This window comes from Symphalangus syndactylus, chromosome 6 (genome assembly GCF_028878055.3).
Source record: "Symphalangus syndactylus isolate Jambi chromosome 6, NHGRI_mSymSyn1-v2.1_pri, whole genome shotgun sequence".
NCBI lineage: Eukaryota > Metazoa > Chordata > Mammalia > Primates > Hylobatidae > Symphalangus > Symphalangus syndactylus.
Window position 1 is genome coordinate 129,319,332 of NC_072428.2, and position 25,863 is coordinate 129,345,194.

General features: G+C 39.3%; 1 protein-coding gene across 6 annotated transcripts in view; it reads left to right on the forward strand.

The window, feature by feature from the left end:
- UBN2 (ubinuclein 2) overlaps nucleotides 1-25,863 on the forward strand; it is a 99,668-nt gene that overhangs the window by 52,323 nt on the left and 21,482 nt on the right. For 4 of the 6 annotated variants that reach the window (XM_055284160.2, XM_055284162.2, XM_063641647.1 and 1 more), the window contains 4 exons: nucleotides 321-1,871; nucleotides 10,187-10,418; nucleotides 11,159-11,251; nucleotides 14,962-25,396. In XM_055284160.2, coding sequence (XP_055140135.1) covers nucleotides 321-1,871; nucleotides 10,187-10,418; nucleotides 11,159-11,251; nucleotides 14,962-15,011 — 1,926 coding nt within the window. In that variant the 3' untranslated portion in view covers nucleotides 15,012-25,396. Of the gene's footprint in view, nucleotides 1-320; nucleotides 1,872-1,991; nucleotides 4,852-10,186; nucleotides 10,419-11,158; nucleotides 11,252-14,961; nucleotides 25,397-25,863 lie in introns of those variants that run through there. The other 2 variants (XM_063641649.1, XM_063641648.1) reach the window with 2 other exon arrangements.

Below are 25,863 nucleotides of genomic sequence, written 5' to 3' on the forward strand. Positions count from 1 at the left end.
TTTGGAGCAGGATTTGAAGATCTGATGCAGGTGAGGGAGGCTCATCAGTAATGTAACTAGTATATGAATGTTCCTTCCACTTGGTGTTAAGCTTACCAAGGTATGACAGCTATGTGCAATATATCAGATACTTTGTCTTGTGAGGACAGCTCAGTCAGGAGCTCTGTCATCTCAAAAATTATTTTTGTTTTGATAGTCTCTAAAGATTTCCAGTAGAAAAACAATTTTAATTGCCATGAGAATCTTTTAGTTATTTAAAATTAACTTTGTAATTTTTTATTCACCATTTCTATTTTTTTCCATATGATGCTTTACATTAGGAGTGTAGTCCAAAAAAGGACCAGAAAACTCCAGCATCCCTGGTGGCTTCGGTTAGCGGTCCTCCAACGAGCTCCAGCACAACTACCGTTGCTGCAGCCAGCTCTAGCTCTGCACCAGCCCAAGAAACCATCTGCCTCGACGACTCACTAGATGAAGACCTTTCTTTCCATTCACCTTCACTGGATCTTGTTTCTGAAGCTTTAGCGGTTATCAACAATGGGAACAAGGGCCCTCCAGTTGGCTCAAGGATAAGCATGCCGACCACAAAGCCTCGTCCAGGACTGAGAGAAGAAAAATTAGCAAGTATCATGAGTAAGCTGCCACTAGCTACTCCCAAAAAACTAGATTCTACTCAGACTACACATTCTTCAAGTCTTATTGCTGGTCACACAGGGCCAGTACCAAAGAAACCCCAGGATTTAGCTCATACTGGCATCTCTTCAGGCCTTATTGCTGGTTCTTCCATTCAGAACCCTAAAGTTTCTTTAGAACCTTTGCCAGCCAGGCTACTTCAACAAGGACTTCAGAGGTCAAGCCAGATTCACACTTCTTCCTCTTCACAGACCCATGTCTCCTCTTCTTCCCAAGCCCAAATTGCTGCCTCTTCTCATGCTCTGGGAACATCCGAGGCCCAAGATGCTTCTTCGTTAACACAAGTAACAAAGGTGCACCAGCATTCAGCTGTCCAGCAGAACTATGTGTCTCCATTACAGGCCACCATCAGTAAATCCCAGACCAACCCCGTCGTGAAGTTAAGTAATAATCCCCAACTCTCCTGTTCCTCCTCGCTTATTAAGACTTCAGATAAGCCACTTATGTACCGCCTTCCCTTATCTACCCCCTCACCTGGAAATGGTTCTCAAGGGTCCCACCCCCTGGTTTCTAGGACAGTACCTAGCACCACTACCTCCAGTAACTATTTAGCCAAGGCTATGGTGTCACAGATCTCCACGCAGGGTTTCAAATCTCCCTTCTCGATGGCTGCCTCCCCAAAACTTGCGGCATCTCCCAAGCCTGCCACATCTCCTAAACCCCTGCCCTCGCCTAAGCCTTCTGCCTCACCCAAGCCCTCTCTGTCAGCTAAGCCTTCAGTATCAACTAAACTTATTTCTAAATCCAACCCAACTCCCAAGCCTACTGTATCCCCAAGTAGTTCCAGTCCAAATGCACTAGTCGCCCAGAGTAGCCACTCCAGCACTAACAACCCAGTCCATAAACAGCCCAGTGGAATGAACATCAGCAGACAGTCTCCCACCTTGAATTTATTGCCCTCTAGTCGCACTTCAGGCCTTCCACCTACAAAAAATCTTCAGGCCTCCTCAAAGCTAACAAACTCATCATCCACTGGAACTGTTGGGAAGAATAGCTTGAGTGGAATTGCAATGAATGTACCTGCCAGCAGAGGTAGCAACCTTAACTCAAGCGGAGCTAATAGGACTAGTCTATCTGGGGGAGCAGGAAGTGGAACACAGGGTGCTACCAAACCGTTGTCTACTCCACATAGACCATCCACTGCCTCAGGGTCTTCAGTGGTAACAGCCAGTGTGCAGGTATGTATGTTCTGTACATCCGTGTGATAAACTGTAAGATTGTATAATGTCATCTGTCTTGCGGGTAACTTTAATAAGCTTTTTATGATGTGTGGATTGTTCTCAATTGGCTTATTACAGCCTGCGGCCATGGAATGTTCCTGATGCTGACATCACAGTGACAGACACACTTGTAGATGAGGTGTTTGTTGGGATATGGATTTTTCTTAAACAAAGTAACAAAGGTGCACCAGCATTCAGCTGTCTGACAGAACGATGTCTTCATTACAAGCAACCATCACTAAATCAACTTTAAAATTATTTGAAAAAACAAAACTAAAATACTTATTTCAAACTTTCTCTCTTACCAAGTCCAGAACAAAGTAGTAACTTAGGAATTTAACAAACATTTGCTTAGCTCTTCCCTTCCCTTTTTCTCCTGCCAATTTTCTTATTTTTAAATCAAATTTATACATTCATATTATTTTTTAAATCATTTATCTTCTCAAAATTTTTATTTTGCGTTAATTTTGTAGTTATATATAATTTTCTATGTCAAATTAGTGTCATTTGCCCTTTTATACCACAATTTTCCCATTCATGAATTTTTAGTTTAAACTTATATCTCAATTAGCTGAGTGCCTCACTCAAGCAATCTTTTTAAGAAGGGTAGCCGGGCATGGTAGCTCATGCCTGTAATCCCAGCACTTTGGGAGGCCAAGGCAGGAGGATCACTTGAGGTCAGGAGTTCAAGACCAGCCTGGCCAACATGGCAAAACCCTGTCTCTACTAAAAATACAAAAAAATTAGCCGGGCATGATGGCGCATGCCTGTAGTCCCAGCTATTCGGGAGGCTGAGTGAGGAGAATCGCTTGAACCCAGGAAGCAGAGGTTGCAGTCAGCCGATATCATGCCATTGCACTCCAGCCTGGGTGACAGAGCGAAACTTCGTCTCAAAAAAAAAAAAAAAAAAAAAAGGGTAATATAAATGCTATTTTACCTTAGCTCATGTACACCTGATAATTTCTTTCTGTGCTATCACACTTGAGTAGGCATAGCCTTCTTAGGGCACTAACTGCTCCACTCCAAATTTTGTAAATACTACTCCACTGACTCTTGCTTAGTGTTTAGGATTATGGAGAAGTCTGAGGCCATTCTCAGACTCTTTCTCATTCTCCTTTTGTTCCGTTATCATTAATGTGTTTTCTCTGCCTAGTTTTCATTAATTGTATACCTAGAACATAGTAGTAGCTTTCCATCTCAGACCTGGTTATTTATTTTAGATCAAGAATATTTTATTGTATTATGTGTCTGATTACTGTTTCTGATCTATTTATTGTAAGTTTTTTGAGAACTCTTTATTATGTATATATTTTTTTATTTTTCCCTGAGACAGAGTCTCGCTCTGTCGTCCACGCTGAAGGGCAGTGGCACAATCTTGGCTTACTGCAACCTCCGCTTCTCGGGTTCAAGAGATTCTCCTGCCTCAGGCTCCCGAGTAGCTGGAATTACAGGCACCCACCACCATGCCTGGCTAATTTTTGTATATTTATTTATTATTATTATTATTTTTTTGTGACGGAGTCTCCTCTGTTGCCAGGCTGGAGTGCAATGACGTGATCTCTGCTCACTGCAACCTCCACCTCCTAGGTTCAAAGCAGTTCTCCCTGCCTCAGCCTCCTGAGTAGCTGGGATTACAGGCATGGGCCACCATGCCCAGCTAATTTTTGTATTTTTAGTAGAGACAGTGTATTGCCATGTTGGCCGGGCTGGTCTTGAACTGACCCCAGGTGATCCGCCCACTTCGGCCTCCCAAAGTGCTGGGATTACAGGCATGAGCTACCACGCGTGGCCTAATTTTTATATTTTTAGTAGAGATGGGGTTTTACTATGTTGGTCTCAAACTCCTAACCTCAAGTGATCTGCCCGCTTCCACCTCCCAAAGTGCTGGGATTACAGGCATAAGTTACTGCGCCGGGCCTGTATTTCATCTCTCTGTCTTCCATATCATCTTCTGTTATTGTTTTCATCTCTATGCCACTTCTTTGTATTCTGACACTTTCTCAGATTTGTCCTTTATGTTAATGATTTAGCTTCTTTAACTTTTTTCCCCTGAAAGTAATATGTGTTCATTGAAGGCAAATTTAGAAAAAAGGAAATAAAAATCACCTATTAATCCAATACTGTTTATGCTTTGTAGGTACTTTTTAAGACTTTTTTCAACAAAATGTGTTTTATATAATATTTTGTTTTATAACCGGCAAAAAAAAAATACCATTTTATGATATGCAAGTTCTTAGGTTCTTAAATATTCTTTGGAAACATAACTTTTATTTATTTATGGAATTGTGTTGTCTAAGGAAGTGCTCTTTGTACTGCCTCCTATTTATGTGGAACAGGAACATGTAATGAGAAGAGTTTCCTCTTGCTGTATGTCAAGGTTTCCTGCTGTTCAATATAGTCTAAGGGTTGATATTCAATATACATTGTGTATTCAAATCATCATTCTGCTACTATGTAGGCATAGGAATGACTGGATGCCAGAATTCTAATGTAGAACGAATTCAGCTAACTGGTAGTTCATTAATTGAAATCTAGGATTAACTGATGTTTTATGTATGTACATTTACTTTCATCAGAAATAAAATAATAAAAACATTGATATTAGGGATTATATGTTAAAATGTATATGGAGATGGATGAATAAAGACCTTCCCTTATGAAAAAAAAGGTATATGGAAGATTGGAGTTAGTCTGCACTACTGTTTATTAAATAGTTTACTCTTCTTAAAATTCTTAATTTGATCAAAGGAATAAGTGAAAAGATAGCATAAATGTAGTTCCCTGCCCCATATCCTCCTCCTAGGGTTAACTACTTTTAACTCTCTCAGCATTTTCTTTTTGCTTTTAAATAAGAATAATAAATGGAAAACTCTTGACTTTATCAATTTTATAAAAAATTGGAGAGTTATTTCTGGAATTAAAAATTCATTTTTATTTTCATTTGCTTCATTTTCTTTGAACTTAAGATTAAATCTTTCTTCATCCTTTGTCATCTCTACATTCTGTCAGTTCTATTTTGTTCCCAAAGATCTTCCTGTATTTCATTATTTATTGCAAAAGAACCCCTATACTGTCTAACAAATAATTGGTTTGTCAGCATGGCGGCTACTTGGCAAAGTATGAGTTTCTGAAGACTAACTACTCCCTCCTGGTTTTCTTCCTCTCCCAAATGGCTTTATGATTTGGAGACTGAAGTGTTCCTGCCTTCATATCTTATCTTTTTTTTTTTCTGTCTTACTGGTTTGACTGAAGAAAAGGTTAATAATTGAATAAGGTCATTTCTACCCTTTGGCGAAAGTAAGGTTCTTTTTGTTTTAACATAGCGTCTCAATGAAGTCTTATCAGCTATCTTGTGGCCTCTAGAACCTGTCTATAGCTCTCCAACACTGAAAACAGAGTTCCTATCTATGCCTGTAAAGCATTCACCTTCTGTCTGAAAGGCATCTGTGGGTGTCTACTCATTTGCAGAGTGAAAATGACAGGTCCTTTAACAAATGGCAAAAGTTAAACTCCTTCTGGGTTCAGCTTGTTAGCTCTTCTTGCTTTCTATTTAATAACTTTCCACACAGGGGTTTCCTCCTCTTTCTTACCCTTCAACTTACTGATATTCTGTGAATCCTGTCTTTGCCACTTTATAATTCCAAACATCATTCATTCATTAAGCAAATGTTTATTGAGTGTTTACTATGTGCCAGGCACTCTTCTAGGTGCTGGGGATATAGGTATGAACAGCATACTCACGCATATAGTCTAGGTAGGAAGACAAGGAAAAATACAAGTTTTTTCAAAATGTGGTAAGTGCTGTGAAAAAATAAAATTGTAGGATAATATGATAAAGTGATTGCTGCTAACGTAAAGAAGGTTAAGAAGGTTTGAGGAGGTAACGTTTGTTCTGAGAATTGAATGAGCAGAAGCCAGCCATGTGGAGAAATGAGGGGGAAAGTAGTTCAGGCCAGAGGGAACAGTTGTATGAAGACACTGAGATGGAAAAGAGCCTGAAGTGAAGGCCTGCATGGCTGGACCATGGGGAGAGAGTGGTAGGTGATGAGATCAGAGAGAGACCAGAACCATGTCATGGAGGACCTTGTGGACCATAGTAAGGACTTTGGATTTTATTCTCTGTGCAGTGGGAAGCTATTGGAGGTTCTTAAACAGGGGACTGGTATGGTCTGATTTGCATCTCAAAAGGTTACTCTGGGTGTTGTGGGGAACAGGGGACCAGTGCACTCACCAAAGTGGAGTATGTGGTTTAAAAAAAATTTAATTGCGGCTGGTCGCGGTGGCTCATGCCTGTAAACCCAGGACTTTAGGAGGCCGAGGTGAGTGGATCACGAGGTCAGGAGATTGAGGTCATCCTGGCCAACATGGTGAAACCCCATCTCTACTAAAAATACAAAAATTAGCTGGGTGTGGTGGGACGTGCCTGTAATCTCAGCTACTTGGGAGGCTGAGGCAGGAGAATCACTTGAATCCTGGAGTTGGAGGTTGCGGTGAGCCGAGATCGCACCCCTGCAATCCAGCCTGGCAACAGAGGGAGACGCCATCTCAAAAAAAAAAAAAAAAAAGAAAAAATTAATGCCCACTATGGGAAGAGCAAGGTTTCCCTTCAATGTTTTTTCCCCTGGGAATAAAATGTAGAGGTCACGGAAACTCTTTTTGATTCTGGGACATAATCCGGAACTATTTACCTGCTTCATGCTGACTTCTTGTGCATGATCCCAGATGATATCAACATTGGAGTACCCCACTGCTGAAAGGTCTCCATCTTTTAGGATAGAGAGATTTGCAAATACCCATGTCACATTTAGATTATCTGATGCTTCCATTTATATTTGTAAACAAATTAAAGTGGATATAGAAGTTACTTGAAAGTGTAAAATGTTAGTTATGGCATAGTATCACTTTTTTGCTATACTTGAGTTATTTAATTTTGGAAATTGCCCTCCCTAATTTACATTTTGCTTTTTTTTTTTTTTTGAGACAGGGTCTAACTCTGTTGCCCAGGCTGGAGTGCAGTGGCGCAATCTTGGCTCACTGCAGCTTCCGCCTCTAGGGTTCAAGCAGCTCTCCTGCCTCAGCCTCTGAGTACCTGGGATTACAGGAGCGTGCCACCACGCCCGGCTAATTTTTGTATTTTTAGTAGAGACGGTGTTTCACCATGTTGGTCAGGCTGGTCTTGAACCCCTGGCCTCAGGTGATTCACCCAACTTAGTCTCCCAAAGTGCTGGGATAATAGGAGTGAGCCATAGCACCTGGCCCTCATTTTGCATCTTTTTTAATGCTTCAATTACACTCCTCCAGAAAAGCTTTAAAAGATTCCTTTTATTAACAGTATTTAGTGTTCCTCACTAGGGAACTCCAACTGGGGCACACAGCCTTGGAGACTCTTTATCATCCCAAGACTGCAGTAGAATTATGATTAGAAGAAGCAACTCTGGTTAATTTTTTTTTTTTTTCCGAGACAGAGTCTTGCTCTGTCTCCCAGGCTAGAGTGCAGTGGCACAATCTTGGCTCACTGCAACCTCTGCCTCCCAGGTTCAAGCGGTTCTCCTGCCTCAGCCTCCCGAGTAGCTGGGATTACAGGCACGCGCCACCACACCTGGCTAATTTTTGTATTGTATTAATGAATTAATTATTGTAATTTTGTATGTTTAGTAGAGACCACCATGTTAGTCAGGCTGGTTTCGAATTCCTGATCTCATGATCCACCCACCTTGGCCTCCCAAAGTGTTGGGTTTACAGGCATGAGCCACCGCGCCTGGCCAACTCTGGTTAATTTTTAAGTTGATGCAGGATCTTTTCTATCCTAGTTGCATTAAGATACTATTATTTCTAACTTGGTAATTTTTTCCTAAATTCTCCCATTTTATATATTGTGGTTGGCACAGTACAGGAAAAGACAGGCAAATAAGAAAAACTGTCAGGTTCAAACATGGAGTGGTGAAGGTTTGTACTTAAGTGTAAGAGGAAATTTTGGTAAAAAAGAAAGAATGGGGTTTTTGACTATAATGTTATCATTTTATAATGCCTGAAAACTAAGGTTTCAAGCCTAAGGGACTGGAAAGAATGGAATTCCCTGATGAAAGCAGTTGACAGAAGATGGGGGAACCCATTGGAGAAGATGATTTCAGCTTTGGATATGTCAAGTTGGTGCTAGATATTCAAGTGGAATTATTCACTTGAATCTCAGATATGCAGGATGGAAATTGAGATGAGAGGCCAGAACTACGGATATAAATTTCAGTTGTAAAATTTGTTATTTTTATTAACAAATAAAGGAGAACAGGGGAGGGAGGCAGTTAAAGAACCAGAAAGAAGGCTGCTTGCGGATATTCTTCATTTGTTTGTTCAGCAGTGGCGTAGCCTCTTAAGTGTATAAATATATGTAATGTTATGTGGCATATGTGTGCGGAAAGATTGTCTGCATTTTTCTTATACATTAACTTAAGAAATACCCCACTAGGAGCAAAAGGACAAAGATTTTTAAAACAATCAGTCCTTAATTAATAATGCTTATTGATATACATAATAAAACTGGAAAGAGCTAACATTTTTAGTTATTTTTAAAATAGTCAACAAATTCTATTTTCCTGAACAAATTTAGATTTAGATGGACACAGTGGCTCACGCATGTAATCCCAGCACTTTGGGAGGCCAAGGCAGGCGGATCACTTGAGCACAGGAGTTTGAGACCATCCTGGCCAACATGGTGAAACCCCGTCTCTACTAAAAATACAAAAATTAGCTGGGTCCGGTGGCATACACCTGTCTGTAGTCCCAGGTACTTGGGAGGCTGAGGTGGGAGGATCACTTGAGCCCAGGAGTTTGAGTCTGCCATGAGCTACAATTGTTCCACTGCTCTCTAGCCTGGATAACAGAGTGAAACCCCGTCTCTAAAAAAATAATAATAATAATAAATTTTTTTAAATAAAAAAGTCAAGATGGAAAAAAATGATTTAATTGCTATGTAGAAAATTGTTCAAAGAATTATACTAGCTATAGGAATATATTTGCCAGGCATTCTGGCTCACGCTATAATTCTAGCACTTTGGGAGGCCAAGGCAGTGAGGAGATGGTTTGAGCCCAGGAGTTCGAGCCCAGCCTGGGCAACATGGTGAAACCCTATCTCTATAATAAATACAAAAAATTGTTAGCCGGGTGTGGTGGCATGTGTCTGTAGTCTTAGCTACTCGGGAGGCTGAGGTAGGAAGATCACTTGAGCCTCCAGGAGGTTGAGATGGCAGTTAGCTGTGATTGCACCACTGCAGTCCAGTGTGGGCAACAGGAGACCCTGTCTCAAAAAAAAAGGGGGCGGAGTTTGGGCAGGGGGAATATATTTAAGTAAGTTCTCTGTGAAAGTCCATCCATGTTGGCATATTTCTTATTTATTTTATTTTTTTAAAGTCCTCCCTGCAGTCCAGATGTGTTAGCATATTTCTGATTTCAGTGTTTTTATTCATAAACATGGCATCAAAGCCCAGGTAGGGGAGTGTGAAAACACTGTCCAATTTATCTTTTACCTCAAGGAGTGTAATTTCAAAAAGTAATAAAGTGAAAACCCACTTTCAGGAGTTAGAGACTAGAACTAAGGAAACTGAAGTCTGTCATTCTGTTTGATAATAAAAGGAAGACAGTTGCTAGGAGCTGGGGAAGAGCTAGAATAACAGCGTGGTTATAAAAAAATAATAAGTTTTTGTATCTGAGAAGGCAGAGGAAACATGGAAAAGGTGCAGTACTAGATATTTATACAAGAAAGTTCCACACGGTGAGAATTCATGGAGTAAGTCAGGTGGTTAGCTTTGGAGAAGGGCAGGTGAGGCTCATGGCGAGGAAGAACACCTCGGCCTCGTCTCTCTAAGCTGATGTGATGACAGTAAAGGATACCAAGTAGGGCCCTGAAAGCAGCAGTCTAGAGCAGCTGCTGCAGGAGACATGATGAGACAAATAGTAAAGTGAGCATTTTCAGAGACCGAGCTGAAATTGCACAGAATTATTTACTCATGGTTCAGGTGTTTGGGCTAGGAGGCAAAAGTGGAGGAGTGCGAGTGGAAGGTTGGGAATTAGTGGATTGAGAGAGTGCGTGGGTGTTCATGTAAGTGCCACTAAAATAACAGCATCTAAGGAACCTACAGTGATAATGAAGAGTCTGTCTCACAACGTTTCTGTCAGAGCAGATGTAAGGCACAGTCTTGCATCTGTGAGGATATTATAGAAAATAAATCAATTTGGGTTACTTTATTTCTTATGTATTTTGACCCCTGGTTTCTGCACAGTCCACAGCAGGAGCATCATTATTGGCTAATGCCTCACCTCTGACTCTCATGACATCACCTTTGTCTGTAACAAATCAAAATGTGACTCCTTTTGGGATGCTGGGTGGCCTAGTTCCAGTGCCCATGCCCTTCCAGTTTCCCTTGGAGATACTTGGCTTTGGAACGGACACAGCTGGAGTGACAACCACCTCGGGATCTACCTCAGCCGCTTTCCACCATAGCCTAACTCAGAGTAAGTGGGGCTCTTCTATTTGGTTGGGCTGTCTAGCTTGACAGAACAGGAAACCTCACAAATTTATTCTAATTAAGAGTAGTCCAGTTGGAGTTAATGAAGATTATAGTTTTTTTTTTTTTTTTTTTTTTTTAAGAAATGCAGTTTAGCCAGGCGCGGTGGCTCACGCTTGTAATCCCAGCACTTTGGGAGGCCAAGGCGGGCGGATCACGAGGTCAGAAGATCGAGACCACGGTGAAACCCCGTCTCTACTAAAAATACAAAAAAAATTAGCCGGGCGGGGTGGCAGGCGCCTGTAGTCCCAGCTACTCGGAGATGCTGAGGCAGGAGAATGGCGTGAACCCGGGAGGCGGAGCTTGCAGTGAGCCGAGATTGCACCACTGCACTCCAGCCTGGGCGACAGAGCGAGACTCCATCTCAAAAAAAAAAAAAAAAAAAAAAAAAAAGTGCAGTTTATATATAGTAAGTCAAATTATTGGACACTGGGGTTTTATGTACAATTTTTAAGTTATCTATACCACATTTCCATCTTAATGAAAATTTTAAGAGGAAGTCAATTGTGTTGGGTTATGTGCATACACATACATTAACATAAGTAAATTTTTAAAAACGTGCTGTAGTTTTAGAAGGCCTTCGAAGTCAGGTGCTGTGCCTGCATTACATAAATCAGTTTTCATTTTTGGACTAAAAGGGCTCAAATCTGGATTTAAAGATGACTGACAAGTCTGTTTTCCTCTCAGATTTACTAAAGGGTTTACAGCCAGGAGGAGCTCAGCATGCAGCAACGCTTTCCCACTCACCTCTGCCTGCACACTTACAGCAAGCATTTCACGGTGAGAATGCCACCTCCTTCTTCATCTCTTTCTTATTTGTATAGGCTTGTAGATATGGATTATACTTTTCTGAAAACAATGTGAATGGAATGACAAAGGTTGGAAAATGCAAATTTTCATAGACTGAATCCTCATTCCTCATTAGCAACAAATTCCTTTTAAGAGGAAGGAAATAGGTAAATGAGATCTGTAACATAAAAAGAACCTTTTTGAAGGTGTTTATTATGTGGAAATGATGACTAATCAGAGGATTCATAAGATAGTTAAAAGTTATGTACAGTAATGATAGTAGTTTACATTTATTGAAAGCTTACTAAATGCCACATAGTCTTGTGACAGCTTACATGGATTAGCTAACTTAATCCTTACAGCAAGCCCCTGAATGATAGATGACGATCTCCATTTTACCGATCACGAAACTGAATCAGAGAGCTAAGCACCTTGCCCAAGATAATACACAACTTTCCCAGATAACAAACGCTTGATCTGAGATACAAACCCAGGAAGTCTGACTCCATGGCCTGTATTCTTAGCCATTAAATGTCTTGGCATTTTAGCGGAGATGAAATTAATATGATCCTGTCAGGCACAGTGGCTCACTCCTGTAATTCCAGCACTTTGGGAGGCCAGAGTGGGCAGGTCACCTGAGGTTGGGAGTTTGAGACCAGCCTGGCCAATATGGTGAAACCCCGTCTGTACTAAGAATACAAAAGTTAGCCGGGCCTGGTGGTGCATGCCTGTAGTCCCAGCTACTTGGGAGGCTGGGGCAGAAGATTTACTTGAACCCGGGAGGTGGAGGTTGTGGTGAGCCGAGATCACGCCACTGCACTCCAGCCTGTGCAACAGAGTAAGACTCCGTCTCAAAAAAGAAAAATTAATATCATCCAAGCTGTATGCATTATGTCCTTGTAGGCAGCCAGATGGCTCTGAAATCTGACATTAGGCAGTCAGATTAGGCAGTGTGCGTAACACACTGGGCTGCAGCTTCTCGTTTTCCCCAGCAGTCTACCTCCACAGACACTGATATTATTCTGAAGCCCATTTTCAGGATCTTTTGCGCAGAAATAACTGCTCAGCTGCCCTCTTAACTTTGGAAGTTGACTAGGCCTCACTTTTTTTTTTTTTGGCCACTGCATTAAAAATGATCTTTGAACCAGTTTACTGTTAACCACAGTGCAGAGATGGGAACTGAGAGGCAATCTTGAGGCAACAGATTGCCATTAATCCTCCGAAAGAACTAAGTGGTGAGCTGTCTCAGTCTTACCCTTGACAATGAGCATAAAACCACAGTTGTGTAAAATGGGTAACACAGAGTCGCGGCACAAATGTCAGCAATCCCGTTCTTCCTGAACTCTGACTAGTTTAAATATCTAAAGAGAATTGCCCTGTGACTAAAGCACGTCCCCCTCCCCCTGGGTGTAGACAACTGCTTGGTATAATGAATCCAGCTGAGGGTAGTGTACTCATGGGCAGATTGGCATGAATGTGGCCACAAGGAATTAAGCAGGATTCTCACAGCTCAAAAAGACCCCAGTGTTCGCTCTTACACGAACTATCAAATTTATCTATGCAGCACTGCTATTCCAGAGGGAGAAAGGAAATACGACAGTATTTTCCAAATAACTAAAGTTAAAAAGTTTAAAATTTTTCAACCAGGCATGGTAGCTCATGCCTATAATCCCAGCATTTTGGGAGGCCAAGGCAGATGGATGGCTTGAGTCCAGGAGTTCGAGACCAACCTGGTCAACATGGTGAAGCGTTCTCTCTACAAAAAAATAACAACAAATTTTCTGGACATGGTGGTGTGCACCTGTAGTCCCAGCTACCCAGGAGGCTGAGGTGGGAGGATCACCTACACCTGGGAGGTTGAGGCTGCAGTGAGCTCTGATTGTGCCACCGCACTCCAGTCTGGGTGACAGAGTGAGAATCTGTCTCCAAAAAAAAAAAAACTTTAAAATTTTTCCTTTAAGAAACATTTTAAAGTATAAGTCACTGAACTTGAGGATCAGACTTGGATTTTTGAATTCCAGAACTGCCAGTTTGAGTAGGCTTGTTTGACCATCACTTTCTCTTGCTTGTAAACTGGAGACAATAAATGTTTTTAATGACTTCATACGAGAATTTAATAAAAAATAATTGATTTAAAGCTTCTAACATGGCACCTGGTGCATAGTAAGAGCTTAATTAATGTTAATTAATTTTATTTGGTCTAAAACAAAGATCAGTAAACTTTTTCTATAAAGGGCCAAATAGTAAACATCTTAGGTTTTGCAGGCCATATGGTTTCTGTCGCCACTACTCAACTGACCATTGTAGTGAAAAACAGCCATAGGGAGTATTTAAACACATGAGTATGACTGTATTTAAACACATGAGTATGACTGCAAAAGCAGGCAGGGAATCAGATTTGGCCTGTGGGCTGTAGTTTGCCAAACCCTCGTCAAATTTGGTCCTTTTCACCTGCATATTTCTGCCATTCATGCCTCTTCCCTCAGAGTAAAAGGTTTCCTTCTCCTGTCCTTCGCTGTCAGACGTGGGTTGTCTTTGAGGCCTCATTTTTCTTGCTAAGGCCATGACCTGTTGGAGACTTTCTCCATATTCTGTTGGCTCTCCAAGTCACTGGGCCTTACCCTTGCCCTGGTATCACCCCTTTCCTCTCCTCCTGTCCAGTTTTTGTACGTAATTTAGTTGAGGCTTAAATGAAGTAACCAACATTTTTTCTGCAAGCATTTAAACAGCAGTATGTAAAAATAGAAATTATTTTGAGCTGGTGTGGTGGCACACACCTGTAGTCCCCCTACTTAGAAGGCTAAGGCAGGAGGGTCTCTTGAGCCCAGGAATTTGAGGCTATAGTGCGCTGTGATCGCACCTGTGCATAGCCACTGCACTCCAGCCTGGAAAACCTAGCAAGACTCTCTCTTAAAAAGTGAAAGAGCCAGGCGTGGTGGCTCATGCCTGTAATCTCAGCACTTTGGGAGGTTGAGGCGGGCGGATCACGAGGTCAGGAGTTTGAGACCACCCTGACCAACATGGTGAAACCCCGTCTCTACTAAAAATACAAAAATTAGCCGGGCATGGTGGTGTGCGCCTGTAATCCCAGCAACTCGGGAGGCTGAGACAGGAGAATTGCTTGAACCTGGGAGGTGGAGGTTGCAGTGAGCTGAGATCGCACCATTGCACTCCAGCCTGGGCAACAGAGCGAAACTCCGCCTTCAAAAAAAATAAAGGAAAGAGCCTTGTCACAGTAGCAGACTTTCCTGTCACTTAAAGCTAGGTTAGAATGAGCACACAGACTCAGCTGGATGTTTTTCACTACAGATGAAAAGTTTGCTACATTTGTTTACACAAATAATCAGGAATTACGAAATGCTGTGTCCTGGCAAGAAATTTTATTTCACTTACAAAAAAAAAAAAAAAGATGAAATTGACCTGTCTTCCAAAGGAATTGAAAGGTGTAGTGGGTCCCTCGGAGGTAGAACACTGGAAACCACAGTCATTTGAGAGAAGAGGATCATTGTTGTTGAGTTTTTATCTCCATGATGTTTTATCAACCTCTATAATGCTATATGGGATGCAAGATATTAAAAGTTATATCTTTTCAGAGATGTCATCCACAAAAGATAAAAGTTAATTGTTCTTTTTGCTTTGTTTTTCTTAGCTGGTTTTTGTAACATGTGGACCCATACCAATTTAACATCTCTTTTTCTCAGATGGAGGCCAAAGTAAAGGGGACACTAAATTACCACGGAAATCTCAGTGACTGCCCAGCAAGCAAAGGAGACGAAATGTTTAGTTGACTGATGGAATCTACCTGATGGGAAAGTACTTATGTGGTCATAGGGCTGCTGTTTCTGTCGATGTTTACATTCTCTCGTCCCAAGCACTGTGGTGAGGAGGAAAAAGAAAAGAAAACATTACTTGAGCAAAGCCAGGTGCAGGAGGAAGAAATGCTTTTGTGCAAAGTTAGTGACCTTGGGTCTCTTCTAAAGAATGACAAAGTTACCCTATTAACAGACTTGAAAGAGACTCAGTTGTCAAACCCACAGAACTACAAATTTGATTTTTCCCGGGGGAGGAAGAAGGAAGTCAAGAGAATTTGGGTAAACTCCATCCATCCTGGGGGTTGGATCTGAACACTTACAGACATAATTGCTAATAAAAGGCATTAAAAACTGGAATTAGGCCAGTTTGTCAGGAATAATGATCATGTCTATTTGAATGGACTGTGTAGCAGATTTGCCACAAAAAAAAATAATGATTCTATCTCCGATAGACAGTAGCTGAAGGAATACCACACCCTCAAAAATCCTGAACAAACTTGAATCTCCTCCAGTGTGTAGCAACTCCCCTAAATCAGTGGACTAAAGATCCTTCAGGAAAGTTATTTTAGCACAGTGATATATATTATTAAATCATCTAGATTTTTAAAAATCAGGAAGTTGAGCCTGTTGCTCTTAAGAGATGAAACCTAGATGTCCCCTTTTTGTAAAAGGGTCAATTTCATCTTCCGTTCAGAAGCAGGTACTTAACTCTTTTCTTCAGGTGATTTGTGCATCTAGTATTGACTGGTTAATTCTTATTTCCATTCTTGATGTTAAAATGTGACTGTGTTCACATTTTTCTCTTGAGAAATGGGGATCTTTACAGGGTTATTGCTTTGCTGCTTTTAGCCCTTGCAGCAACATAAACTCTAAGTTTCCCCAATTCATCTAACTTCACAACTTCTCCTTCTGTTCTTTTAGCTAGTGGTCCTTCAGGTGATTATTAGCTATTGGTATAAACAGGTAGAAGTGTACACTATGTTTCTTCATTGATCATTCAAATGGCATGAATATAGTTTTTGAATTTTTAAGATGGTATTTTAAAGGGAGGAATCATGTTAGGATCACAATCACGATGTATTTTGACTCCCTGTTTCCAGTGTGGTGAAATTGTTTGGAGCATTTGAGATCCTAAAGCTTTACTAATATTTGCTCAGTGTATTGATATGTGAGTAAATCTGCAGAACATAAGACTCCTTAGTTATTATAGCTTCCTTATGCAAATAGCATATTCAACAAAAGATGTTAAGGGAAGAATTTATGGTTCTCCTTGGATACATTTGATTTGATGTTTTTTTTTTGCCGCATTATTCTAGTTTTTTAAGCTTCTGAATATTTTCATACTATATCAGAGAATGGTGTAAACGCTACATGGTATAAGCTTGATCCATTTATAATGACACTAACTTTAAAAAAATAGACTGGTAGTGACAAGATTTATTGCATATGTGTTTATTATACATTACCCTATCCATTAGATTTACTCAATTAAGAGTATTAACCAGGCCGTTTTTTCTTTTATACACAAAAGTCCCAGATATCCTACAGGACTGTGAATAAATAACCACAGATCGGTTCAGATCTGTATGCCTATATTTTGACTTCAAAGTCACATTGGCTTGCTTCATAGCGAAAAAGTTAATAAATAACTGAAAACTTTAGTTCCAAGAACTTGTTACGGTACAGGGAAAGGATTATTTCAAAGGAATCACTGATATAATTTCTTGACTCAAAGAATTTAGTTGATCAATAAAACAAATATGGATGTAGTATGAACCCCAGCAGATATTTTAGGAGGATACTGGGAGGATGTTGCAGAGAGGTTTGACTTGAATTCGGTATGTTTGATGAAGATTTGCTTGGTTTCAATTAGGGAAGCTTGTCCAATTTTTTTTATTTTTTCAAATGTAGTGGACCTCTTGCTTTTACAAAATTTGAATAAAAAGGTCTTTTCTTCATACTAGGGGAAGTGATGGGATTTCCCTTTGGGAAGGTAACCTTTGTTTTACTTCTCATACCACAAGAGAAGTCGAAGTGCATATTAATTTCTCTTCCTGAATACTTTATATATGTTTTTCTGTATGTATATATACATACACACATATATTCATATAAATGACTAGTTTGAGTCAAAAAATCATTTGAATTTCTTAAAACCATCAATTCTGAATCATGCCACATGAAGATCCCTGGTGACTCTCATCATTAGAAAAGAACAAGATAATCAGTTCTTTTCCCTGTAACATTTTATACTAACCAGTAAAAATATCTGAAGGCCCTTGGCTCCAAGAATATAATATGGAGATTCTTCTGTGTTCTCTTTAGTCTTGATTCCTTGAGGACTACTGTCAGATCCCTACCTTAAACCCCCATCTGCACTGACGACTTACATTCATTTCAGTCAGGACCCCCCTTTTATGTTGTATGAATCAGTCAAACATCATTGTATTTCTGTGTAGATAAAGTATGATCAGAGAGTTTCTACATGTAAATAGTAATCTATTTCTTTTCTAGATCATAACATTGAAAAAGGTGCCCATACTTTATGGTCACCTGTCTTTACCGTTTTTATTACTAAAAACAAACATATAAATTGGTTATTTTTTAGCACAGAGACTTGTGACTCATACTGTATTTTTGCACTTAAAAATCAAATTATGTTATTTTTTAAAATGGTGAGTCATTGGAAAGGATATCTATAGAGCAACGTGTATTTCTGAAGAGCATTAGCAACATCCAAATGCAAAAATAATCAGCACACATGATTATATCCCACTCCTCGGGATTCTTGATTCAGGAAGATTAAGCTGTTTGTTTTCAACTGTTTTATATTTTAAATTGCCTTCACTGATATATAAGCTGTTACTGTACATACAAGTTAATCCTCAGTATTCACAAGCAATAACAGTCAGCAGGGTTGTCCTCGGAGATAGCTGTGCTGAGCCTCAGTTGGAGACTGGGAGCAAAGTGTCAAGCTCATTCAGAGCATCCAGAATAAATGCAAGCAATAATTTCCATTATAAGTCAATTATAATTCTTGTATGCTTTTGAGGTCAGAGGGTAAATGAAATCATGATTTTAAAACATCCTGAAGAAAAAGGTTTTGAGAAAGGAAATGAGGCTAATTTGTAGTCATAAAATTCTGATACTTTGCGGAAATTAGAAGATGGTGATAGTGCATTCTTTCGTGCCCACCCCCCCTCTGATGGATGTTGTTAGCCCAAATTACATTTTTCATATCACGGACATTGAATAGGGTTTATTGAATCAGGAAGGTAAGGGGAAAAACCGGGTACGTATGTGTTGGAATACTGTGGGTTTGACACCTGGTTGAAGACAACTTATTGTTCATGATTTTTAACCCAGGATATTTTTTTCCCAAAGCAGATCTAAATTGTTTACTACCCAGGGTTGGAAAGGGCAGGCACCTCTAATCTAGTCTTTCTCCTCTGGTTGCCCTCTCCCACACCCCTTTCCACCTATACTTGGTTCAAGACATTTTCTGAAACGAAAATTCTACTGTTATTCAAACTGCCATTGGTTATGAGAACTCTGTGTCCTTTGGGATCATCTCTTAGAACTCCAGTGATCTATCATATTTGCTGCTACATTTGTAAAATGAACTTTGCCTGTATTGGTTGACTTTAATTTACAGTTATTTCTAGGATGTTTTATCCTCTAGTTTGACTCATGTATAGAATTAGGATACTTTATTTTAGGAGTGTACCATAAAAGCACACTGGTCCCTTTGTTGTTTTTATTATTTAGGTTTGGAATTTCTGTTTGCTTTTTTTTTTGTTTTTTGTTTTGTTTCTGTTTTTGTTTTTTTTAAAGTTGGAAATGGAAGAATGAGAAAAATCTATAATCAGGCCAAACTTGAGAACTTTCCTGTGCTTCAGCACTGTAATTCTGCTGACCTAATGTTCTCAAAAGAGGCACTTTTACTTTCTATTGTGCATGTATGATTGTTGTTTTTTGCTTTTAGGGGGGCTTTTGTGTTTGTAATAATGAAGCAGAAGAAAAGTGCAGTAGTAGATAAATGATGACAACATGTTATGCAATTTTATTTTTATAAAATTGTAAGGGGAAAAGTTTAACTCTTTGTAAATCATTTCTTAGCTCTGGTAAAATGCTTATATTACTCCTCTAAAACATGCTCAATTCAGGCCTTTGTCTTTGTTAAGTGCCTTTTTTCTTTCTTTTTTCCTCTCTTTTGAAACTATTGTCAGATTATCTTAAAGTACAGACTGATAAGTCAGGGGATTCAGGAGGAAGAATCTCACACTTGCCAATGTCATGTCATGCTGTGTAACCCTCTTCCTTTTCTTTCTATGTATATGGATATATGTGTAAGATACATACATTACATATATATAAAACTAGGAGCTGCTGTACCATTGCATCCTTTCCAAACACTCCCCTTTCAATGTTTGCAAAACTTCTGCCTTGTTTATTCCATTGCTTTTAGTTGATTAAAGTGGGTGGATTAGAAAAGTATCTTTTCGGCCGGGCGCGGTGGCTCACGCCTGTAATCCCAGCTCTTTGGGAGGCCGAGGTGAGTGGATCATGCGGTCAGGAGATCGAGACCATCCTGGCTAATATGGTGAAACCCCATCTCTACTAAAAATACAAAAAATTAGCTGGGCGTGGTGGCAGGCGCCTGTAGTCCCAGCTACTTGGGAGGCTGAGGCAGGAGAATGGCATGAACCCGGGAGGCGGAAGTTGCAGTGAGCTGAGATCGCGCCACTGCACTCCAGCCTGGGCGACAGAGCAACACTCCATCTCAAAAAAAGAAAAGAAAAGTATAGAAAAGTATCTTTTCACAAGAGGCCATCTTCGCCATTTGAATATCTGCTTGTAGAAGTTAACAATAACAATACACACACACGTCAGTTACTACAAGTAAAATAAACTTAGTGAATCATTGACTATTCTTGGATATAGCCCACTTTTCTGTGCTCTTTAAACTTGGCATAAGTAATATAGGAGACAGCACTGGAATAACAAGAGTACCTTGCAAGTCACATTGGTAAGGTGCGCTAGACTAAACATGTGAGAAGGCTAGCGTTAGAACCACGGTTTGGTATCTAAATAAGTTTAGAAGGAAGTTAGCAACTGTCAATGTTAAAAATGTGTGATATTTTCTTCTGGAAAATGATTTTTGAAGAAATCATATAGCTGCATATCTATCTGTTAAAAGGTTAATAAACTCAGAAGTAGAAAGACTTCAGATGCTGAGGAAAACATTCATATAATCTATAGCATTCTTGAGAGGTTTTTCATTTGCTTTTTATTTGCTAGACAATTACATTTGGCTTAATCTGATTTTATGGTTATTTAGATTTCTCCCTTGAGCAAAATAACATAATTTTCAGTATCTAAGATTCATCGATTTCTTGTTGAAAACAAATAGATGTGACATGTTAAGGGAGACCAAGTTGAACCATCCCTCAAACCCAGTACAAATATACCTAGTAAGTGCCCCCCTTTCAATACATTCTAATTGGGAAGAAGAAGAGACTAGTGGCTTAAAAGGAGAAAGCAGAAGCTCCTGGTATGTTACCCGATAGCAGAACTTACCAGGCAGTTGGAATTCATGAGTGTTATTCTTGAATGACTATGTCTAGGGGGAATATTGTTTAACCTTCGTGCCTCAGATTACCCATTAGACAATTGGGTATAATCATATTCACCTACCTCCCAGGGGTATCAGAGACTTTACTATTTCAAAAATATTTTGAGTTTTTGTAAAATGTCCTATATAATTAAAAATAGTATTATCATCTTCCTGCAGAGGCTAAAAAATGTTTTCCTTATGAGTATAAAAAGCACCCTATGATTTTTAAATAAAAATCACTGGAATTTTAATTTAGATACCTATTCGTTATTTAAACATTATCTTTGAAGTGGGATAAAATGTTTAGTTTCAGGTTAACAAGGGAGAGAAATAACACTAAGTTTAAGTAGTTTTTTTTAGCCTTTTACGGTGTTATTGTGATTTTCGTCAAGGTTGTGGAGCTGAAGTTAGATAAAGTTATGATGCTTGGTTACTGGAGTTGATAAATGATCCTGGAAGTTTTAACTGCCTCACTTTTCCATCTTCTCAGTCTAATTTCCTTTTATTGCTTGTTTGGGGACGGATAGCTAAGCTTTTTAACTTTCTAAGAATGAGTAGGATGCCTCATTCTTGCAAATCAGAGATTGTGTACTAATTCCATTAACTGTAGGTGTATCCAGCTCTGCACTGAAGGGGTGAGCACTACACACAGCCAGCTGGATACTCTTGTAGCCATTGCACCTTTGTAATTCATGCTTCTTCAACCCATGAAAGAGGTGGAGCCATCAGCTGCTCAGGTTGTAAGAAAATGGGAGACGGAAGGCAGGATTCACTTTCTAACTGGGTCGGGGTGGGGAAGGTCAGGGTAGAAGGAAACATGTTTTCCCCAGCTCCCAGGAGGAGACGAAGATCATTTTATCCCACCTTCTATCCCTGTATATTAAGTAGTACTACTACATAGAATTTTCCCGTTATCGTTTAAAATAATAGCAACAGGAAAAAAAAATGGATGCTGCAGTTTTAGTTGGGGCTAAATGCTGAGCAGCGATTGTTGGAGTGTGTGTGTAAATTTAAATTGTAGCACATATTCAGGGTCAGGAAAGGAGAATGTGGGGGATGAGGAACCAATTTTATCAGGTTCGAGTGAGTTAGTAGAAAGCACCAGTTCCAAGCAGACAAAGCATCTGGTTAATTTCCAGAATTGGCTAAGGTCCACTGAATCGCTAATGATAGGATGCGTGTGTGTGTGTGTGTAAGTCACTTTTTGAATTTTTGTTGCTTTTTCCAGATAAGGCCTTAGTAGCCTCTAAATATCAACTATGCAGATAAACATACTCCTTTTTTTTTTTTCACATTTCCCTGTCTTTTCCATTCTCAGATAACAAATGTTAAGACCCAAAGAAATAAGGCATAAGGGTTTTTGTTGAATGTGTGTTTGTTCCTCTAGGGAAAATTAACAGAAGCATAAAATAGAGATACTTTGTGTGTTCATCTATCCTAAAATGTGAACTCTGTATTCAAAAACTATCTACAGATCCTTTCACTGGTGCAAAGCTGTAGTTAGTATCATGGAATGTCTTTGGGTTGTAAATGACAAAATCATCCCAGTGTTCAATTCTGAGAGTTTTAGATTATATGACACAATGTTCAGGTTTATAGAGCTGAATGGGTGGTCAAACTCTAATTAAAAATAGCTTTGAATATTAATGTTGAATTCTTCTTTCTTGGTTTCCTTTAGTCTTCATTCTTTATTCAGAGCTCTTAATCATATTGCTACACTAGAATATGAGTTGTATATTAGGAGTCTGGGGAGGAAAGGTTAAATTGTCATTTACATCCTCTTCTCACTCACTCTGGCAACCTATCCTGTGTCCCCGTAGAACTGAAAAGTAAAGTCCTGTGCAGGCCTGCTTTAGAAGACTGTTTACATCCCAGCAGAGGAATCAGGCAGGGACTCTCTTAGGATTTTAATCAGACTGCCTTTGAATAATGTGATATTAAATTTTATTTTTCTCATAGACTCTCAAAGTACCACTTGCTTGAAAGTAGCTACTTGTGATCTTTAATTTCCTTATATTGTAATAGTTCTACTTCTGAGTCTTTCCTGTGTATCTCCATTTCATAGTGGGTTAGTACTTAAACTTCGGACACTTTTCCAAACTGTTAAACAAGTCAGGAATGCTTTTCAGAATCGCAGTAGTATTATTAGGGTCTCTGTGTCTAGGACTTAACAGTCATCAGTGGTCATCACTGGGACTAGAGGTTGTTTTTTTTTTTCCTCTTCTCCTTTGTATTAAAAAATAGATTTTGCTACTGTATAATGCGGCATTTCATGACTTCCTCTTGTTACTTTTCAAGGTTATTCTGAAGAGATGGAGATCTTTATTAGGGGCTATTTCTCATAATAGTCTGCCTTGCTTATTTTCATACTCCCCCTGAAATAAGCCTACTTTTGCAAACAGGCCATATGAATCAAATTTTATGTTGGTTCCTCACAAGATTTTCTATACATTATTTGTTTCCACTTTGCTAATAATAATATAATGATTTTATTGTAAATCTGTGTTTTAAATATTTTATAATAGAGCACTAATGGAAACCTAATAAATACAAACAAGATGACTATTACCCAAGATAACATGGAAATACTTCTGTTTTTGAAGTTAACAACACCGTCTGCCCTCAAAGCACATTTAGGAGTATCAACCAAGACCAGCCAGTTGACATGTTTTTCTGTGTGACAACCTGCCCTTAAATTGTCAGATCTTAACTACCTTGTGTTTGCTGTGCTTGCAGCCATAAGCTTTCCTCCTTTTTTGCTTATCCCTGCTGTTTGTAGGGTTAGTGTGCCCTCTGTCAGAAAATTGAGTTTTCTTTACTATACCTGCAAAATTACCAAGGGTTACCCCAATATTGTCTAGAAGAATTAAAAAGAACTTATTCTCAGTTGACAGAAGTATTACTGTTTTACATAGTTAATTGGAAAGTTGGGCAACTTTGGTCACCTGTTTTTGAGTCTTGGCTATGCCTTTGTAATTAGTTACATATACCTTCTGAGACCTTCAGATAATCAATGGGCCCTTCCCCATTAGAGGTAGGTTCCCAGCCTACAAGTAATTTCCTGTGATCCATGGCAAGCCTCCAGAGAAAAGATTCAAGCTTTGCACTGCCCTTTTGTTGATTGTCATTGAAAACTTACTTTATTTCAGATAGTATCAAAAATACCAAATTGGTCTTTCAGAGAGTATGTAAATTTGGGGCTTGCCCTTGGATTTCACTTGTTAAACACCCTCAAACATAAAAGAAGAAAATAAATCTCCAGCTGGTGAAAATTTTGTGCCCCAAATAATATATTAATCCAAGTCTACCAAGGTAACTAAGTGATGGGTGTTTTCTCTCTTTTTATACAAGCAAGAAAGTTTATTTGCAGTTGTAAAAATTATTACCGAACTCCAGACCTATTTGCTATAACTGATTGGAAATAGTGATTCTGATTTTTAGTCTGGGTAAGCACATACTTCCAACCCTTACGGTGTGAATTTTGATAAGGGAAAGACTTGTTTGGTAGCCCAAGGAAAAACAGGATGTATTTATACAGTGACTATTCACTCTGCAGAGGAACTTCCCTCCAGTTACATCTTCCTCATACATTGGCCACCTCCACACTTGACATAGATGCCAACATGTTTCAAAACCAATCTCGAAGGAGCCTAAAGAGTTGATGGTCCTCTAGGTGAAAGACACGAATTACTGTATTGCATTTGCTTATAGGGAGGTGTGTTTTTGCTAACTTGAAGGGATATACTGTATTTCAAATAAGTGTGTGACTTAATATTTTGGGATTTTTTTCTCCTCCTTTAAAAACTGGACCTGAACACAAGCTTTGAGTTGATATTTGTAATAATCTCAGGACCTGAAAGATTGTAGCATTTAGTGTGTCTTAAAAATTATGTACTGTACCAGCCATGGATTTTTGTAAATATACCTGTCTCCCTTTTTTGTATTTTAGTAAAAAAAATAATAATAATAAATTTAAATAAAAGGGGGTGGTGATGACATGTGAATGGGTGTGGGTATGTGTGTGTGTGTGTTTGTATAAGGCTCTTTTGAGATGAACTGGTGCTTGTTTAATTTCCAGCTCAAATCGGAGCAGGAATATGGACAAACTGCTGCTACTGAACCCTGCACTGAGCCGAGGTATTTCCATTTGGTTAATTAAGCGCTAGCTACCAGGAAATGACGCAGAAGTCACGTTCTTCTTCCCACTGCCATCTTGCCTTTGCATTCTCAGTTCTACGTGCCCTTTGAACTTTAATGGTAAAACATTTCAAACTTTGGGTGGTTTGCTTGTCTCTAGTTTTTAGAAAGCTCTTACCACTCCTTCCTAAGAAAAAAGAAGGGCAGGTAAATTTTTTTAACCAAAAAAAATTACACATTTCATAAAACCCTGATGAATTTTGGATATGTGAGAGGGCATAAACATTCCTAAATATGGACCTGTGAATTTAGTAAATTACTCCCGTGAATATATTCTTTCAGTGCAGGGATTTTTGTGTTTTGTTTTTTTTTTTTAATTTTTTTGCAACAGCCTTGCTCATATTCCACATGTAGCTAGCAAACCCCTGTTTTTGAAGCAAGAGCCTTATTTGATTCAGTGTAGATGTTTCCTGTCTATCCTTTGTGACAGGGCCTTTTAATGAGTGTTTTTTCTTTTTGTATATGTTACGTGTTTGTTGTTGTATTAAATAAAGAGGAATGTACATACTATCCTCGTGTCTGTTGTGTTATTGAGTTACCTTGGGTTCTAACATCACACTCTCAGCTGTCGGGGAGTATCTGCTGTCCATATCACACTATGCTAGGTTTATAGGGTACAAGAAGTAAAGGACACGGTCTCCTGCCTCCCAGTATACTCACAATTTGTAGTCACATGATAAGTTAAAAGATAATGGTTCAAAATGTGTCACAAAGGTGTGGTCCATTGCTACCTGACATTTGAGTTCACAGTGGGGAGGAAACAGGACTGGAGTAATCTGGGAAGACTCAGTGCAATGGGTGGCACTTGACATGGGCCTCCAAGAACTGGTGGAATTTGGCCAAATCAGGAAGGTAGATCATTTGCTGTGAGGGGCATGTTTGGACAAATAGAGGAAGGCAGAGCCTGGGAGTCTTTGATTGTGACTCACTCTAGGTTTTTTGGGTAATAGGGTATATGTGTATTTGATGATGCTACT